The following is a 20,482-nucleotide window of genomic DNA, read 5'->3' as shown; positions in this document are numbered from 1 at the left end:
TCCTCATGGGTAACTCTTAGGACAGAGGATTTACTATTTGATTGTCTCTAAGCTTGGTGCAGGATGTTCGATACCATTTTTATAGCAATGGCTTAGGATTTCCATTTAGTATCCAGTATTCTTGCTGACATGTTCAATTGCAATGATATACTATTTTCTCTCCTTAAAAAAAAACCCACAAGTATTTCAATTATTAGCACATTTGTGAAGATGGAACTAGGACTGCAGCAGACAGCAGCCAGGCAAAATTATAACATATTCCCTATTTCAAAGCCAGATTTCTATTTCATGTAGACTTCTCTAAAGACTTCATTTGTAGGTGAGCTGGAGATGGGAGACCCCTCCGTGATCTACCTGGGTAAGGATGCGTACTGCCTCTCCATCCCTTCAAAGCGGAGGTTGTGTGCATTCCCATCTGGACCCTTTCCAGGCACCTGTGGAGAGAAAAGTAATTAGAGATGAAGATCCATTATACACCCTGGTTACTGACAATGCATCTCAAAATTATAATCAGTGCACAAATGCTGTTGCCGCCTGCCAAAAATCAACCACGGAGAGGCAAGCAAGAACTCTGCATTGCTATAGGAATTGATGATTAAGCCACAAACATGGTATTTAACAACAAAGTCACTTCTTTCAAAAAAGGTCACTGTCAAACTGACTCCCTCATGTCCCCACACCAGGAATATTCTGTAGGCTGCCAGACCATTTTCTTCTTCTTATTTTTTTAAACCGAATTTAGTTTTTAAAATAGTTTTAGGTTTACAGAAACATTGAACAGGTAGTATAGAGACTTCCCATACATCCTGTACCCAGTTTCCCTCTTACTGCTAGCTGACATTACTTTGGCACATTTCTTACAATTAATGAATCAATATTGCTATATTGTTAACTAAAGTCTATAGTTTATTTAGATTTTTAACTAATGCTATTTTTCTGTCCCTGGATCCCATCCAGTATGTTACATTTAGTTTTCACGCCATTATAGTTCCTCTTGGCTGTGAAAAGACCGTATTTTTAAAAGCACCTTTTCTGGCTGGGTGCGGTGGCTCATACCTGCAATCCCAGCACTTTGTTGGGAGGTCAAGGGGGGCGGATCACCTGAGGTCAGGAGTTTGAGACCAGACTGGCCAACATGGTGAAACCCCGTCTCTGCTAAAAATAGAAAAATTAGCCGGGTGTGGTGGTGCACACCTGTAGTCTCAGTTACTCAGGAGGCTGAGGCAGGAGAATCGCTTGAACCCGGAAGGCAGAGGTTGTAGTGAGCCCACATAGTGCTACTGCACTTCAGTCTGGGTGACATAACGAGACTTTGTCTCAAATAAATAAACAAACAAATAAAAGTACCTTTTCCATAAAACCCTTCTTTACTAACCGGGGTTGCTGACAATCAACTGTCTACTCCACAGCATCCATGATGCCCCCTCGGACCACCCTGAACCTCAGTCCTCTGTCTTACGAATAGCCACACATAAGTGATGAACTGTTTTCTATCTAGTGTTGGTCTTTATTGTTTTTGTCTCTTCCTTTGTACTTCCTGTGTTTACCTTTCTTGGAGTCTTTTCCATCAGCCTCTGAGATCCTAAAGGGCAGTGACTGGCCCCAGTAGGTTTTCAATACTGTGTGTTAGCTTCTTGAATGAAAAGATATTATATCTCATCCCTCTGTAGTTATCATACCAACTAAAATCAGGATGAACACGGAACAGGCATTTAAAAGTACTTGTTGACTGATTGATTCCCCATCTGTTCACCTCAAAACACCCGGCATCACATGGACCACTCATGTGCTTGCTTTTGTTCTTGGGTATCCCTCACACAGGGGCACGGAAGGAGTAAATAGAAAACTTGGACTATCAGGTGGGAAGGAAGAGATTTTGCCAGTAAGCACAGGAAGTAACTAACAGTGTCAAGGTGAGTAGGGAAAATTTTTCTAGCTGGTACTCAACCACCTGTAAGTTATTTTCTTCTTACCAAAAGTGCCAGCTCTCCATAAAACCACCATTCTGTCCCAGCTTGTGCAGACTGTGTATATGGGGTTGGGGATATGGGGAGAGATGTTGCAAAGCAAGTACACACGTGCACTTAGATTAAGAAAGACTATTCTTGGCATTTAATTATTGTGGGAGGCCCTTTAGAGTGTGTCCTGTAAAACCTCTTTATATTTCATCAATAGGTGGAACAGGAGACACTGGGGTTATCTGAGAGGGCAAGAGTCCAGTGAGCTACTACGTAGGTAGGGATGAAGACTGTACATCTTTAAAGCAATCACAGACAGAGAGATGGAGAATTCTCTGCATTAGGATAAAAGCCTTGGTTTAAATTTCTGAACTTTCTACCAAAACCAGAGGCATGGATGATGACAGACACGGGATAAAAACAATAGAAAAGGAAGAAGTGAAGGACAAACATTGTCCTCACCCATTCCTACCTAAGGTTTGCTTTCTTGTGTTTTTAAACTGTTTCTTATGGAAAGAGAATTCCTGCAAGTATCAATACTCTGCTGAGGTTATTAATTGTGGTTGTTGGAAAATCACTATGCTTAAGTATCTATAGTATAGCTCTGGATATTCCGACGGAGCTTTTTCTTGTAGCTATAAAGTTCCAAGTTAATAGTTTTAGCACTGTTATCCGGAACTGTCCTGGCATAATGATAATAGCAGTCAGTATTCTGTTGCCTTGAGGAGACCACATGCCTGTTACTGTTCTGGTGCCTCAAGGAACAGATTATGTGTGTGTATATATATATACACACACATATAATTATATGTATTTATAATATATGATTATGTATATATACATACAAATATACATATATACATACAAATATACATATAAATATTAAAATATACATAAAATATACATAAATACATATGCATATATATGTATATTTGCATGTATATACATATATATGTTTATATATAGTATACATACACACATCTATTAAATATACCCAATAGCATATAACATTGTAAGAAACGTAAGGTGATCCTTATTCTTAAAGAATTTTCCGTCTTGTTGGGAAAACAGCATTCAAAATGAAATAACCAAAGAATGAAAGAGGACAATGTAATTCAGGATGTTATCAGCAGCAGCACAGGTGAGGCCTGGAGGTGTCAGGAAAAACTTCACGGAAGTACCAGAACTTGGACTAGGCTTCAAAAGATAGGCAGCATGCTTGTACATAAAAAATTATTCTGTCCTTCACTAATCGTGTGTATCTTTGTATGTTTCTCTGTTGAAACTGCAACATCATTAATGCAGTCATTCACTGTATTCAAAGCAATGAAGAAATCCAGCGGGTCTTCTCATGGAAACAGGCCTGCAAACAAGTATGGTACAATGAGATCACTGTGGAAGTCTGAGGAAGGAGGCAGTGGGAGTCTGCAGGAACAAATTCCAAAGTCCACCTGGGAGAGTTGAAGACAGCATCATATGGGTGTTGAAGCGTCATCTCAAACCTGAAGATGAATGAGGAGGAGTTTTTCTGAGGCAGAAGGGTGTAGGAGTAGGTGTAGGAGTAGTAGGTGTAGGAGTAGTAGGATAAGCCATTCAAGTAAAGAGCACAGAAGTGAAAAACCATGGAGGCATAACAAAAGGACTGTATCTTCAGGGAATTTGAAGATTTTGCAAAGGTGGAAACAGGGTGTGAAGAAAAGAAAACTATTAGCTGGTAACTATACTACTGTTGCTACTACTGTGGTTATTACTGTTACCGCCACCACTGCAATTTTTAAAAAGCAACTGGTTTTTAGATCAGTTTTAGGTTCACAAAAAAATTAAGAAGGTGGTATATAGATTTCCATATAGTCCCACCCCTATGCATGCATAGCCTCCTTCATGACCCGCATGCCCACCAGTGTGCTACAACTGTTGCAACTCACTAACCTACACTGATACATTATAATCACTCATAGCCCATAGTTTACATTAGGGCTCTCTCTAGGTGTTACACATTCTATGGGTTTGGACCAATGTATAATGGCATGTATTCATCATTACAGTACCATACAGAGAATTTTCAAGGCCCTAAACATCTTAAGTGCTCTGCCTATTCATCACTCCTTCCCCCAAGTCCTGGTAACCAATGATCTTTTTACTCTCTTCATAGTCAATTCCAGAGTGTGATTTAGTTGGTATCATACACTATGCAGTCTTTTCAGATCGGCTTCTTTTACTTAGTAATATGCATTTAAGTTTCCTCCATGCTTTTTCATGGCTTGATAGCTCATTTCTTTCCAAGGCTAAGTAATATTCCAGGGCCCAGATGTAGCACTGTTTATTTAGTCATTAACCTACTAAAATACATCTTGGTTGCCTCCAACTTTTGGCAATTATGAATAAAGATGTAAACATTTATGTGCAGGTTTTTGTATGGATGTCAGTTTTCAACTCCTTTGGGTGAATACTAAGGAAGGCGATTGCTCGATCATATGGTGAGACTATGTTTAGTTTTGCAAGAAACCACCTGACTGTCTTCCAAAGTGATGATACCATTTTGAATTCCCACCAGAATTCAATGAATGAGACTTCCTGGCGTTCCACTTCCTTGTCAGCATTTGGTATGGTCAGTGTTCCCAGTTGTAGCCATTCTAACAGGTGTGTAGTCACATCTCATTGTTGTTTTGCCATTTCCTTGATGACGTGATGTAGAACATCTTTTCACATGCTTATTTGCCATATGTATATCTTCTTTGGTGAGGGATCCGTTGAGGTCTTTGGCCCATTTCTTATTCAGGTTGTTTTCTTATTGTTGAGTTTTCAGATTTCTTTCTATATTTTGGATACTTCATTATCAGATGTGTCTTTTGCAAACTTTTTCTCTCAACCTGTAGCTTCTCTCATTCTCTTGAAGTGTCTTCCACAGAGCAAAATTTTTTAATTTTAATAAAGTTCAACATATTTTATCTTCCACAGATCATGCCTTTGGTCTTATATCTAAAAAATCATCATCAAACCCTAGATTTTCTTGTATAGTATCTTCTGATAATTTATAGTTTTTAAGATTATTCTTGCCATAACTTGGAGGGTTCAGTGAAGGTCTGAGCCAGAGATTGTAAGAGCATAAACTAGAGGCTTTTTCAAAGGATGAAGACAAGAGAGTGTCATTAGGATTTCAAAGAGGTAAGATCGATAGGATTGACTGTGGATTAAAGGGACTGATGTATTTAGGATAATGCCCAAGTTTCTGAGCTTAACAACTATATGGTTTTGGTAATATTCACCAAAACAGGAATAAATGAAGAACAGATTTTGGAGTAGAGGTAGGAGGGGAATATTTAGACATATTAAACTTGACTTGGGACATTCAATGGAGATGTCTGATAGTTGAGTATAATGGTTTGCAACTTAGAGAAGTCTGGACTAGAGATGTAGCATTGGAAAATGTTCAGCATACAGATGGTACCTGAAAGCTTGGAAAAGAATGCCCAGGAAGAGTCTATAGGGACCAAATAAAGGACAAGACACGCAATGAGGAGAGAGAGGAACACTAATACTATTCTTAGGAACACCGTCATTTAAGGGGCAGGCCAAAAACACTGAACCCAGGAGGAAGTCTGAGAAAAAGTAGTTGGTTCAGAAGAAAACTAGGAAAATGTTTTATTGTTGAAACCAAGAAAGGAATTCCATCAAGGGAGTGGTCAACAGTGTCAAAACAGTCAAGAGCTTCAGTAAGACAGGGACTGTGTGTTCGTGCACTTCACCCAATCCACCCTTCTTGTGGAGTGTCACCTTGAATTACAGAGCCTGGAAAGCTACAAACTACCTTTCTCTGGATTCCCTTGCAGCCAATGTACTGGCATGATTTAAGTTAGGCCATAACATTTGGGAAATAGAACTGAGGCAGTGGCCATATTTCCACAGTTTATTATGGCAAGAATGACTAAATGAGAGAGATGCTTGATTTTCCTGTGGCAGCTTTAGCAGCTGTAATGTTGCTAGTTTTGGGGGTGAAATGTAACTTTTACAGTTGGTCTTAGAATTGGTGGCAGGAGAGGTGGCTTTCTGATTGTGGCATCTTCCTACTCATGGTGGCTCCCGATATGCGACTCTGCAGTCTACAACTTCCTACATAGAAATAGCAACAGCTCCCCTGGTAGCTCAGTTCTGGAGTGTGGCTTGGAAAATTATTCCTGAAAGCTTATCCAAGAATTTTTCTCTTTAACCTCCCTTATGGTTCTATAAGCTCATTACTATGGTGTAATAAATGTATTCTTTCTTAAGCTACAGTAGACGTTGTTCTCTGCAACTGAACAGAGACCACTATAAAATCTGCAAAAATACTTTTTGGAATTGGCAATGAGATGGTGATTGGTGCTTTACTGAGAGTGATTTCAGTGGATTGATGGGGAGAGAAAGCCAGACTCTATGGTGCTGAAAACCTTTCTAGTTTTCTAATAAATAAACAAGCACTGATTGTACTGTCTTACGCTGTCATGCTTATGGAATGGGATTAATACTTTCAAATATGTAAACAGGTGTTAGTGTCTCATAGGTGGAGTAACATGTGAAGTACCATAAGACAGAGATGAGAAAAAGTCCTCTCTCTCGGGGATTCAATGTTAGTTAATGAAAATGATGGGGATACATTTCTGTTCCATTATTTAAAAAAAATAGATTTAATCATTTTTTTCTCCCTTATACGATTATTGTGGAAAACCACCCCAAAATGTTCTGTGTTAACATTTATAAACACATACGTATTTATTTATTTATTTATTTATTTATTTATTTATTTTGAGATGGAGTCTCGCTCTGTCGCCCAGGCTGGAGTGCAGTGGCACTATCTCGGCTCACTGCAAGCTCCGCTTCCCGGGTTCACTCCATTCTCCTGCCTCAGCCTCCCGAGTAGCTGCAACTACAGGCACTCACGACCATGCCCAGCTAATTATTTTGTATTTTCAGTAGAGACGGGGTTTCACCATGTTAGCCAGGATGGTCTTGATCTCCTGACCTCGTGATCCACCTGCCTTGGCCTCCCAAAGTGCTGGGATTACAGGCGTGAGCCACCGCGCCGGCCCCACATACAAATCTTAATGGCATATAGAGCTGTTTTCTTATCTGTTTATTATTGACAGTTTTGTATGCCATTGAATATATTTTAAAACATGATTTTTAATGGCTATATAATATCCCATTATGTGGATAAATCATAATTCAGGTAATCTCCTATAATTTGATGAATTTTTAATATTCTAGTTAGAACTGGTGGCAATATAGATTAGCGTGTTGCGTACAAATATTCTTGCAAAGAGCTGCAAATGGAGGATAGGAAATTGCAGATAGAGGGTTGCTAAAGGGAAGCCAGTTTTAAGAAGTTGTGGTTAAGTCCTTAGGAAGTCAGACGACTTGAAGAGGGAGTGAGGGAGAGAAAACAGACACAGGCATTTATAAGCTCACTTCTCATTTTTCTCTGGGCTCAACAAGGCTCAGAAATATTCCTGCTTGAAGAACTCCTTATTAGGTAATTTCCCTCATCACAAAAAAATAAGGTCAGCAGCTTTGATCCAATTAATTTTTTTTTTAATCCCTTTATCTTACTTGGTATCATGCAGGGTTTTTTCTTCTTCTTTTTAATGTAATGACCTAAATATATGTCTGATAGAAACAATCTTGACTTAAGCCATAACAGAAATCTAGCCTTTTACACAACAGTGTAACGTTAGAACTTACGCCTGGATTTGGGGCATGTTTATCTTTCTTTTACTGATATAGCTCAGGAAGTGAAACTTCAGAGAGCTTATTCAAAACAACTTAAAGCGCTCATACCTCGCTGCGCCTTGCACGTGGTGACCCTCTTTGGCTGGATTATGACAGCCTGTGACAAGCCTATCAGGAGGGCTTGGTGTTTGGAAGGAATGTTGAATTAAGGTGCTTTTAGTCCATGGGAGTTCCCCCAATTTCATTCACTCAGTGCCTGCTGCCGGCTGGGGTGTTAAGAGCCTTGTTAAAATAAAGCTATTAGTCTTTTCTCTACAAAAGCAAAGAGCTTGCTGCTTACATTCAGGGTTCCTTAAATTAGTATGTATTTGTAGCCTGGCATTGCTAGAATCAGCAGTTTCATCAAGCAATATCCTAAAGAGGCCATTTAACCTCCCAATATTCCCCATTTATAGATTAATGGCAGAGGAGAAGATATAATGCCTTTTCAAACAGTTTTAAACAATTCATTAAAAATAAAAGAATAAATTACACAAGATTTTTCTGCAAATGTCTGCTGATGAAAAGCGGAAACAATTCAAAATTAACATGTTTTCCAGTTTCTACAGGTTAGGACACATTTTTGCCAATCTTGTAATTTTTGTGTCCTCTAAGCCAATTTTCCTCAGGAAATTTAAAAGCTGCTGTGCTGGGAGAGGCCAAAGTTGCAATACGGCTTATTCACCTATATATAACATCCTCATTTACAAATATGTCTTAGATCCATTACAAAAAAATGAGTTTCATGCTGCCAGACACATCATAAGATTAAGATGCAAAGTATAAAAATTTAGATGCCATTTTAGGAAACGTGCCTTTCATTTCAAGTTGGTATCATGACAGATATTTTGGAGCAGTGTTCCACATTTCCAAAAGCTTTCTTCTAATTCCATTGCTCTTACCTAGTTATAGATTTGGCTGGAAGATGTTTAAAGGAATCAATACAATAAAAACTTCTAAAAAGTTATAAACTTGGATTTCAGCATCTTCTAATATTAAGACATTTTGCTAAAATGCTATATGTTTCTGGGGAACTAAGGGAAATGCTCTATTTAAACAAAAGGAAGCTCATCAAAATAGGATGTTTAATTATTTATCTTCGGCAATATGTGGTATATTATGCTGAGCTACGTATTTACAAATGTGTTATCCAGAGAGGCGAAAGAACACACACTCATTCAAACTATTGTTTCTGAAGTGTTTGTTTTCTGTAATTTGATTTCAGTAATTTTGTCAAATAACTGGGTATTCAGCTTATAGACTAGTCTAGAACATCTGTTAGTTTAAAAAATACAGCAAGTAAAATATTTTAAAAATAATTCTTGGATAAGTCTTTTAACCATTCTGTGCCTACATTTTCCTTCCTTGTAACATGTCAGGGTTAAAACAGACATCCTGGAAGTCTCTTCTGACCTGTGCACATTTATAAAAATTATCTTGCATCATTTCCACATTTATGTTGACCACTAACACCTCATTAATATAGTAACTGTGTGTAGACACATGATGATTTTATAGCAGAATGACAAAGAGAGCAAAGCAATCTGCAAAGTATGAAATTATAAAGTATTTATTGGGATTTAAGCATGAAATCTTATGGCAGCACCATCCAAGTACTAGCTGCATGTACACTGGGCTATGGCATCTTAATAACCTGAACTGTCTCTGTTATGATTGTCTTAGCAGAAAATAAAATCAGACATCTCCTTCCAGCTCTGTTTGTGTCTGGGCCTAAGATACAGTTACCATAGAAACTATGATTGTGGATACAATTTTACAAATTTGGCTTCATCTATCAGATGCACTTTGTGTGTGTATGTGTGTGTATGTTCACGTGTGTGTATGTGCCTTGCCAGTAAGCTTGAGGAGCAAACTCTGGTTCTATGTCTTTAATTAAAGAGCCAGACACCATTCCTCATTTCCTATCCCCCATCTGTCTACCTACAAATAGAGAGATTGTAACACTGGCTAAAATGTAAACTCATACTTGAAAAAAGACAAAGGTCTGATGAAAAGAAAAAGGCATTAGGAAAAGCATTTCCTAAGAAATCTGTCACCTGTCCTATATTCTCCAGGAGCAGAGTAAACAGAAATTTGATGTAATTTTAGTGACATTAATCACTACATGCTAATATCTAGTACTTACTAAATTTGGTTTCTAATTGTTCCATGGATGTATTCCATGAGTCATTCACTCCTTGCTGTTTTGTTTTATTGTACACTCTGTGACAGTGTTATTCACTTATCCCAAAAGAGACAATGCTAACCCTCAATTCTTAAATGACATACTAGTTCCTATTATTTCTTATACTATCCCTTTTAGCTGCTAAACTCTATAAAGCATATTCATTGACCAAGCTCTCTAGCATATTTTAGGTATACTTCCATTTATAAAGATTAAACATAGATATAAAATATTCAGCTTTTCCAAATGTTTCTTTTTTCTATTTCAGCTAGTGGGCAAGTTCTGGTCACTTCCATTTACAATTACTAGAAAGAACGGACTCTCTAGGACACTCCACTATCAGTATCATGAGTTGCAATCAATGCCACCGTTTCCATCTCTGCCTCATTTCACACATGAGGAAATGAGAGTTCAGAGATCACCAAGAGACTTGCCTAAGGGTCACACAGTGGCAAAGTCAGGATTTGAACTGAGATGTGTCTGACTCCAAAGCAACATTTCGCCCCCCACAATGCTGCTCATATATTGGCAGTGATCATTATAGTTATTGTCACTCTGTTTCCTAAATGAAGAGCTGAGATGAAGGACCAGAAAGTTCAAATGAACCTATGGTGGTGATGCGATGGGACGTGTGAAAGTGTCTCTGACTGTCTGCAAGTATTCTCAATGTGTCTGTGGTCTTCCTAGCCATATCATTGAACTCCAATAGCCTAGTAATATTTATTTCTTATAGCTGGAGGCATTAATATTTGTGTATATACTAACTTTTTGGTATAGCAAAAGTGTTTCCTAATAAAGAGATGTGTGTTATGAAAACAGCCTGGTTTGGCTGGGCGCGGTGGCTCACGCCTGTAATCCCAGCACTTTGGGAGGTTGAGACGGGCGGATCATGAGGTCAGGAGATCCAGACTATTCTGGCTAACATGGTGAAACCTCGTCTCTACTAAACATACAAAAATTAGCCGGGCGTAGTGGCGGGCACCTGTAGTCCAGCTACTAGGGAGGCTGAGGCAGGAGAATGGCGTGAACCCGGGAGGCGGAGCTGACAGTGAGTCGAGATCATGTCACTGCACTCCAGCCTGGGCAACAGAGCGAGACTCCGTCTCAAAAAAAAAAAAAAAGGCCTGGTTTATGTAGAGTTTTTTTCAGTTATTCATACATGGTGTCAGTCTCTTAATTTGGTTAACATAAGATCTCAGATTGTAAGCTTCCTGAGTGCTAAGACAATGCCTCCTTTTGGCACCATTGCATTCTCAAGGCCTGGCATATCATCTTTGTATCACTCTGCTCATTAATATTTACTGAGTCAATGAAATAGACGTCTCAAACATCTATTCAGTGGAAGTTACCAGAAAGAATGAATCAGATTTCGTGCTAGATTTTTGGTCCAAACCTGTTAAATCGTAGAAAACATATTATCAAAATGTTTTCAAGGGAGCTTTACCCTCATGACATCTGTTTTATGGTTATGCCTTATTAAGCCTGCCACATTTCTTTTGTTTACATAGTCCTGGCTTTTCATATTCCTTACAAAATAAAAAAACTATAAATAGTCTAATAATTTAGATTTGAACTCGGATCTGGAGTATAAATCAAAACCATTTGGAATCTAAATTATGTAATTGCTTAGCGCGAGGAAAGATTCCTATGAGCTCAAAGTAACAGGGGACTAGGAGAGGAACCGTGTACAATAGGATGATTACTGAGCACATAACTACTGTTGGACGGAATGGCTACCTCATTATGCAGTGCTTACTGGAGTCACAACATTATCAGACCCGTTCTACCATTCATGCTGGAATCAGACAGGCATTTTCCCCAAATTTGTATTAACCAAATGATTTTGTGATGACTGCAGCAGCTGAGTTCAAGTTCTAGGAAGATGAATAAAGACAAGTTGAGGAGAAAGGAAGAACTGAACAGAAAACCTTTTGAAAACTGATGTTCTTATGTCAAAACCTGGTTTGGAAAACCAAGCCAAATATGCATACATACATACACACATGCACATAACTGAATAGTTTCCTGTTAACTAGAAAAAAAACCCAGCCTGTTAGTCTGGTATGCAAGGCCTTTAGTAACCCATAGCAACCTAACTTTCCAGCTTTATCTTGTCCTTCTTATGTGTGCTCAATGATCTTATTGATCTTATTAAGAATTTTATGGATCCCAAACATGTACTTTTTTTTCCCCCCCTTTGGACACAGAGTTTCACTTTTGTTGCCCAGGCTGGAGTGCAATGGTGCGACCTCAGCTCACTGCAACCTCTGCCTCCCGGGTTCAAGCTATTCTCCTGCCTCAGCCTCCCAAGTAGCTGGGATTATAGGCACGTGCCATCACACCCAGCTAATTTTATATTTTTAGTAGAGATGGGGTTTCACCAAGTTGGTCACGCTAGCCTGGAACTCCTGACCTCAAGTGATCCACCCACCTCGGCCTCCCAAAGTACTGGGATTACAGGTGTGAGCCACCATGTCTGGCCAGCCAAACATGTGCTTTTTTTTGCCTATGGCAGGATATCCGTTTCTTCAGTTTTGGTAGCTCTGCCTATCATCAGGTTAGTGCCATAAACATGGCAGGGGTTTAGTAAATGCTGATTGACTGAATGAATGAAACAAAGAGTATTGCTCTGATTGGCTGTATTCATTGCCACAAAGGGAAAAAAATAGGTGGATAAAGTAGTAGATTAAAAAAATAGGGGCGGGCACAGTGGCTCATGCCTGTAATACCAGCATTTTGGGAGGCTGAGGTGGGTGATCACTTGAGGCCAGGAGTTTGAGACCAGCCTGGCCAACATGGCAAAACCCTGTCTCTACTAAAAATACAAAAGTTATCTGGGTGTGGTGGTACACGCTCCAAGTAATTCCAGCTACTTGGGAGGCTGAGACAGGAGAATTGCTTGAAGCCAGGAGGTGGACGTTTTAGTGAACCAAGATCACGCCATTACATTCCAGCCTGGGCAACAAGAGTGAAACTCCGTCTCAAAAAACAAACAAAAAACAGATTATGTGAGCACTAAAACACTCAAACAGAGAAGGGAGCCTGGAAGAAGGGGTATAGATAGGGAAAGAGGAAAAAGCCCAGAGAAACAGAGAAAAGTTGCAAAAGAGAATGAAAACTATGAAAACAAGCTAGATTATGGCAATCTACTCTAAATCTTAGCATATGGATAATTCCTGTCCTAAATTTCTTTCCATTAATCAAATTCATGGATCAATCAGAACACATCATTCCTCTACCAGCACGGGTAACACAGACTTTGCTCTTCTGATTACATGTGTATATAGCATCTTACTTTCAATGTCTTTAAAATATGATTATTTTAAGTCAACATTTAAAGGTAGATTTGATATAATCATTTAATTGGGCATTGATTCATCTACACAGAACTCATTACTGAATTCTTCAATTTCACCAACATAATTTCCTTCCAAATTATCTTTTATCTAGATGCTGGAAGTGCAAGTCCTGTGAAAACTTTGCCAAAATTAAAAGCTTTTAGATTTCTAATGCTGGCTGAATACAAACCCATGGAAGATTGTTGAAGAATACTGCATGCTTGCCAACTGCCAGATATGACTGCTTTTCACATAATTAATGTCATTCTTGCTGCTCAAGTACCATTTCCATCCTCTAATAATTTGCACTAATAGAGGAAGTTTCTGCAATAATTTTTGCATCCTGCAAAACCACCGTGGCTTCTACACACCTTTTTAATCAAAATAATGACAATGGACAAAGGGGGCTGGTTAGAAATGTTACTGCAACCCTGGGTAGAATTTGCTTTGTCACTGTTTTCAAGCTCAAAAACCTGTCCAAAGGGCTCATTGCACTGACTATTATTAAGTCAATTAGACCTTGGTGCTTTGATTTCAATAGCATTGAACCATATGAATTTACACCCAGAAGAGAAAAATATATAAAATGAATGTGTTGGACAATTCTTCTACCAAAAGAATGTGAAAAGAGAGTATTTTTTAAAAAGCTAAACCAAAAGATGAGCAGATGCAAATATAGGCCCAGGTCCCGTGAAATATGATAATTGTAAAATACTTTAAGCTACAGCTTCCAGTAAGAGGAAGTGATAGACCAGCTGCAAATCATAACCTCAAACCTGCCAATTTACAGTGTTTTTTTTTGTTTTATTATGCTCTTGCAAAATCAGGAACTCTGCTTGGGATATAAAATTATGCAAATATACAGCAAGCAACAACAACAAAAAACCAGCCCAAGTGTCTCACATGAGCCAAGAAATGGATGTAGCACGATGGTGCTGCACACCTCACATGCCGTGGAGGAAGACACAGAGTCCGTGGTTAGTGGGTTTCTAGGAACCCTCTCCCTGACTTCCCTGTAAGCTGAGTAGTGATACTAAAATGAGGAAAGTTTGGGTATAAGGAGAGAACTGCTGAGTCTTTTCCCCTCTGTTCCTGAGTTACTTTCGAACTAGTGAAAGGCTACATCAAAGCCTCATACTTCTTTGGCTAAGATGGCTTTGAAAAAACTTCACCTGAGTCACAGCTAACCGTACTTGGCCGCTCTGTGAAGTCCACCTAGCGGAGATCTGAGGATGCCACTTGAGCAGAACACGTTTGCTCTGTGCAATGACCTGGGGGAGGGGTGGGGTTCGGATCTGGAGACTGTTCAGTGATCTGATCAAAGCTTCAGAACCGGATATCTAAGCTACTGAGGAAATAATACAAAGGATACTTCAGTGTGGGTTTTAGTGGCCATTGTTAAAATAAAAAACAGCTGGTCATCAGTTGTGACAGCTGTGCTGCTACTTCGTGAACAGTCTGGCAGGCCCTGGGGAAAGGACAGAGTGCCAGCAATGGCTGGCTTGGAAGTGTGGATGCTGATGGGCCCCTGACCATGGCCTTGGAGGGGCTGTGCACATACCTGCTCTAGAGGGTGATACCTAAAAGGTTAAACCAATTTTCAAACTACCTGTCCTGTTTTTAAAATGTGCTTGCTGTCTAGTTCCTGCATACATATTAAATGAGTGATATATCATCAGATACTTCATACAGCGTTTTGCAAAGATCAAAGCATGTTCTCAGATATCATCTGACTCAGTCCCCAACACTACCCTGACCAGGACAAAGGCAGGTGTTGTGAATTCCTCATAAGACTACTTCACTCAAAGGGAATGACACGGCAGGGAGGGTAGGTCAGACAATCCTAAATGCACCATCATTCCCAATGCGTGTCTGATTCCAGCATTAATTACTTCTTTTTTAAAATTATGTTCTAGGGAACATGTGCACAATGTGCAGTTTTGTTACATATGTATACATAAGCCATGTTGGTGTGCTGCACCCATTAACTCATCATTTACATTAGGTATATCTCCTAATGCTATCCCTCCCCTCTCCCCCGACCCCACAACAGGCCCCGGTGTGTGATGTTCCCCTTCCTGTGTTCAAGTGTTCTCATTGTTCAATTCTGACCTATGAGTGAGAACACGCGGTGTTCGCTGTTCTTGCGATAGTTTGCTGAGAATGATGGTTTCCAGCTGCATCCATGTCCCTACAAAGGACATGAACTCATCCATTTTTATGGCTGCATAGTATTCCATGGTGTATATGTGCCACATTTGCTTAATTCAGTCTATCATTGATGGACATTTGGGTTGGTTCCAAGTCTTTGCTATTGTGAATAGTGCTGCAATAAACATACATGTGTCTTTATAGCAGCATGAGTTATAATCCTTTGGGTATATACCCAGTAATGGGATGGCTGGGTCAAATGGTATTTCTAGTTCTAGATCCTTGAGGAATCGCCACACTGTCTTCCACAATGGTTGAACTAGTTTACAGTCCCACCAACAGTGTAAAAGTGTTTCCATTTCTCCACATCCTCTCCAGCACCTGTTGTTTCCTGACTTTTTAATGATTGTCATTCTAACTGGTGTGAGATGGTACCTCACTGTGGTTTTTGATTTGCATTTCTCTGATGGCCAGTGATGATGAGCATTTTTTCATGTGTCTGTTGGCTGCATAAATGTCTTCTTTTGAGAAGTGTCTGTTCATATCCTTTGCCCACATTTTGATGGGGTTGTTTTTTTCTTGTAAATTTGTTTGTCTTCTTTGTAGGTTCTGGATATTAGCCCTTTGTCAGCATTAATTAATTCTATCTGGAAACGGCATGAAGAGTCTCTAATTGAACACCCAGAGGCAGTGGTCTCAGGCCTGCACACAGTGTGGTATAGTGGTTGGGTTTGAATTCTGGCTCTACCACTTACTGACTTTGTGATCTTGGGCAAGTTAACTTTTGAGCCTCATTTTTCTCACCTGTAAATGCGATTAATAATAATACCTACTCAGATGATTGTTATGAGGATTAAATTATGTGATGAATATAAATCACATAGTACATCTCACACACAGTCTACTACATACCAGTAAATCTTCATTCTTACTATTGTAGTTACATTGAATCTGACCTTTCTATTGGTTAAAAAACAAAACATAATAAACAAAAACACTTGCGGAGAATTTCTTCCCTGCCCTATAGAATTCATTTCCATGAACGCTCTGAGCAGATCTGGCTTACAGAGCTAACGGAAGCTTCTTCACCGATACTATTCCAAAAACGGTATTGGGAAAGAGAGTGAGGAGGAGAAAGGAGACAGAGACAGACAGAAAGGGAGGGTATTATAGAGAGAGAACTCTTACTTTCTCTTATGAAAGTGCCTCTTTTTTATACTATATGTATACAAGATGAGTGGCTGGAATAATATGACACATTCAGAAGGATGATGTGTGTGTGTGTGTTGTGTGTGTATGTGTACACACATATGTAACCATCTTATTGTTGCTTACAGAAACTACTCAATGCCTAGAGAAAAGTCTAATTCTTAAGCATGGCATCCAAGCCTTTCACAATCCACTGTCATCATTGCCATCCTCATCAGTATCACCATCCTTCATCCCTATACACTCTCACATTTCCTTACGTTGGTTCAAGCTTTTTCCTCTCCCCCTCTCTTCCATCACCAGGTCCTCTGGGAAGCCTGTCAGACAGAACTATTCTTTTTATTTTCTGAGAGCCTACAGTATGTCTTTGTAAATAATACTTACCTAGACTGTTATAAGGAGGTAGTTTGTGTTTTTGTTTTTCCTTCTCCGTTGGATCATCAGTGCTTTGAGGACAAATAATCATGCTTTATTCATCTTTGTAATACTTCTTATCTAACATATATGCTCAATAAATGATTAAAAGAATAAAGTATCAACTAAATGAAAAAAGTAATATTGAAGGTGAGACGTAACATAGGCAGGCAGAGAAAAAAGTAATCCTCAACTACCCACGGAAAACAGACTTGGATTATCCTAGCTGGGCTACCTCAAGGTGCTATTAGCAACTGAATGCAATACTCCAATTCATGTGGGAACATGAATTCTACCAAATGAAATCAAGAAACTGCATTTGTGATTTAGGCATTTAACAGTGCAAATATGAAATATGCATTTTATTACATTATTGAACAGTTTGGGATCACACATAAATACCAGGACCATGTGTGTGTAGTCCTAATGACTGGATGAGGAGAGAATGACAGCTGGCTTCCTTCCCAGGGTACAACAGGTTGTGTGCACAGGTAGACAGTGAGTCCACCTCCAACTGCTGACCTCAGACATTTTGCTATAGGTCCATTGGTGGGTTTTCCTAAATTAGTGCAACCCCCAGATTTAGCCCTGCAGTCTGGCAGAAGGCCCCTTCATTGCGTTTTCAAGTCTGAAAGCATCCTCAGTGTCTGTGTTCAGAGAGATGCTCATCCAAGTGCAGTTCTTCCAGAGAAGCAAAGGTACAGAGTCTGAAGGGGAAGCATTGCATAGCAAGGGGTCAGCAGACAGGAGAAACAAAGAGAAAAGAAGAAACCAACACTCGCCATGACTATTTCTATGCAAAGAAGCCAAATTCCAACTTTGGCAGCTAAGCCATTGAAATTCTGGTTGAGTGCCATTTATATGATTTCCCATCTTTAAGGAGAAGAATGTTTATCTACTTACTTAAGGGTCTATTCATTATGTCCCAGTATGGCATGAATGTTGAGCATAAGCAACACCTATTTATTATCTAGTACTGTTTTGCATTGCTTTAGTGGGCTCAGTTGGAGAATTGTGAGGTGATTTACAAACATTAGCCTAATACTTTAACACCCCTAAGAGGTAGGCAAAAGAATACGTAAGGATCTCTACTCATCAATATAATGAAATTAAGAAAAGTGAAAATTTAGGATGAATATTGCAAAGAACTTCTTATGGTATAATCCATTAGGATGAAGGATAATTTCCCAGGGGGAGTTGATTTATATGTTAGAAAATGTACAGCGCCCATTCATAATGTATTTGTGACAGATGTAATGCCATGTCCATCTATAAATCAGATTTACCTTCTGTTTGAAGCCCCAGAACCCTTCCTACTGAAGGCTATCCCCAGGGGCACTGACCTAAGATGTTTCAGATCCAAAGGGTCCAATTACTAAAAATCTTCCATCTTGTAATTGGGTTTTGGTATGGAAAATAGCACCAACATTAATCCAAGTCACTTGGAAGGAAGTAGAGTTATATTCCTGAATTTGTCCATTGGTCCAATGTAGCTTTAGGGACAGGTCTCTCCGAGTATCTTCCTCAAGGGTCACGTGAAACTTACTTTTACTTTGCAGACAAGCAACAATGCATAAATTACCCTAACAACCCACAAGTGAGTTACTGATCAGGCGATGATCCCTGTATTTAAATTTACAATGTTCACCAGGGAAACATCACTTTCAATTTGAGGGTCAACTGTGGGGAACAACTCATCCAAAGAGTGGGTAGAATCATCTTTCCTTAGGAGCAGAGATCAAATACCATAATTCACAGGGTGGCAAAACTCAAGTGAGCGGGAGCAGGAGAATGCAATGCTGTGGAAGAAACAGGAATAGAGCCTCTTTCACCATATTCCTGGGGGGACACAGGAACATGTGGTTTAAGTGTTAATCGAATCATTTCTTAAAAAATCAAAATTCAATTCAGCCTGCGTCATTTTCAATAGCACACAACTCAGCTAAAAGACACCCCACGCTTGTTCCACCTCACAATTCTCAGTCAATGAGAATTCAAATACTTCCTCATAGCTAATACCTTTAATGGACCCCACTCCCCACCATTTCCCAGGTACTCCTGAAAACCAAACTGCAAGAACCTATGAAAAGAGAGTGAGCTTATTCAAGGTTTTTAGATCCACTCCAGTTTTCATTAGGCCTGCTGCCACATTTTCATTAGACTCACCTTGATTACTTCTCAATCCTACCCTGGGTGAATGCAATATAGCACCATTGGCATGTTTATAATCAGAAAGGAGAAAACACCAGGAAATGCAATTTGGGGTATAATTCTCTCCTAGTAAGGCCCCTAAGAAAAATGATCCAACACTTTAATGTGTTTCTAATTACTAATTTCTCTGAGTTATTGAAATCAGGGATCCTCAAAATGGGAGAGCTTGGCTATTGCCTGAGGAATTGCAGCAAAGCAGAGAGCACAGAGCCACCCTGCACAAGAGGAGGAAATTATAAAGGTGACAGAACGAACTCACTACCTAAATAGGGAAGAGAAACCTTTTACTGGATAATGTCTTCCAATACCTTGTTCTTTGAGTGGGCTATTACTTAAATACTATGATTTAAAGAGATCCATTACATCAATATTTTCAGAAGGAAATATACTTCTTATTATGCTACAAACAAATATCCTATTAATGGTATTATTACTATATGCAGTTTGAACCAGAATATTCACATGCAGATTAACAATGAAGAACACTGGTCCTGCTGTTACGTGTATCCCATAACAGAGTTGCAAACTGCTGTTAGTATACATCTCTAAGGATGGTTTAGTTTTGAAATGTCCTATGACATCTTTTGGCATGGAGAAAGGACCCAAATAAAGAGTCTGAGGACCACCACTCTGCTCCCTCCCTACCTATTGACTGGGGCCAACTCTGGGGCACAGCTGCACAAGGACGGAGTATGTGTTAAAGGAAAGACCGGGCTTGGATGTTTGTGATGTACATGATTAGTGGCTGTTGTTACTTCCTCTTTCCATTAATGCAGAGCTTGCAGGTGGGAATAAGCCATGGTATCCTCTGGTGGGAACATGAGAAGGGGGCAGAGCAGATTTGATTATGGGGGCAATATGTCTACATGGCAGATGTGGAGCTAAGAGAGATGCAAAAAAGAACTCCATTTTACTCTGTATACACCCCTCTGCGGACTGGAAACTCATGTGACCCAGTTTTGAACACATTTGTGAATATAATAGCGTCTGGTTTTGGCAGTCTGGAATGAAATCATTGGCCATCTCTCCTGAAAATCACTCTCTAGAGCTGGGCTGTGAGAAGAACATAGCAAGCTAGACCAATGCCAATCGTTTTTATTGTTTTCTAAGCATGAGGAATACATATCATCTATGCATCTTAGAAAATTAGAAATAACCACTATGGGGAAGAATGGTTGGGCTGGGTGCAGTGGCTCAAGCCTGTAATTCCAGCACTTTGGGAGGCCAAGGTGGGTGGATCACTTGAGGTCAGGAGTTCAAGATCAGCTTGGCCA

The 20,482-nt window shown here is 39.4% G+C and overlaps 1 protein-coding gene across 5 annotated transcripts in view; it reads right to left on the bottom strand.

Annotated features, from left to right (window-relative positions):
• The window catches only part of PARD3B (par-3 family cell polarity regulator beta), a 1,089,129-nt gene that overhangs the window by 68,522 nt on the left and 1,000,125 nt on the right, over positions 1-20,482 (bottom strand). For all 5 annotated transcript variants that reach the window (XM_073019963.1, XM_073019966.1, XM_073019964.1 and 2 more), the window contains one exon: positions 355-434. In XM_073019963.1, the coding sequence (XP_072876064.1) occupies positions 355-434 (80 nt within the window). The remainder of the gene's footprint in view (positions 1-354; positions 435-20,482) is intronic.

This window comes from Chlorocebus sabaeus, chromosome 10 (genome assembly GCF_047675955.1).
Source record: "Chlorocebus sabaeus isolate Y175 chromosome 10, mChlSab1.0.hap1, whole genome shotgun sequence".
NCBI classification, from domain to species: domain Eukaryota; kingdom Metazoa; phylum Chordata; class Mammalia; order Primates; family Cercopithecidae; genus Chlorocebus; species Chlorocebus sabaeus.
Note: the sequence above shows the minus strand (reverse complement) of the source record. Positions and strands in the feature narration are given on the sequence as shown.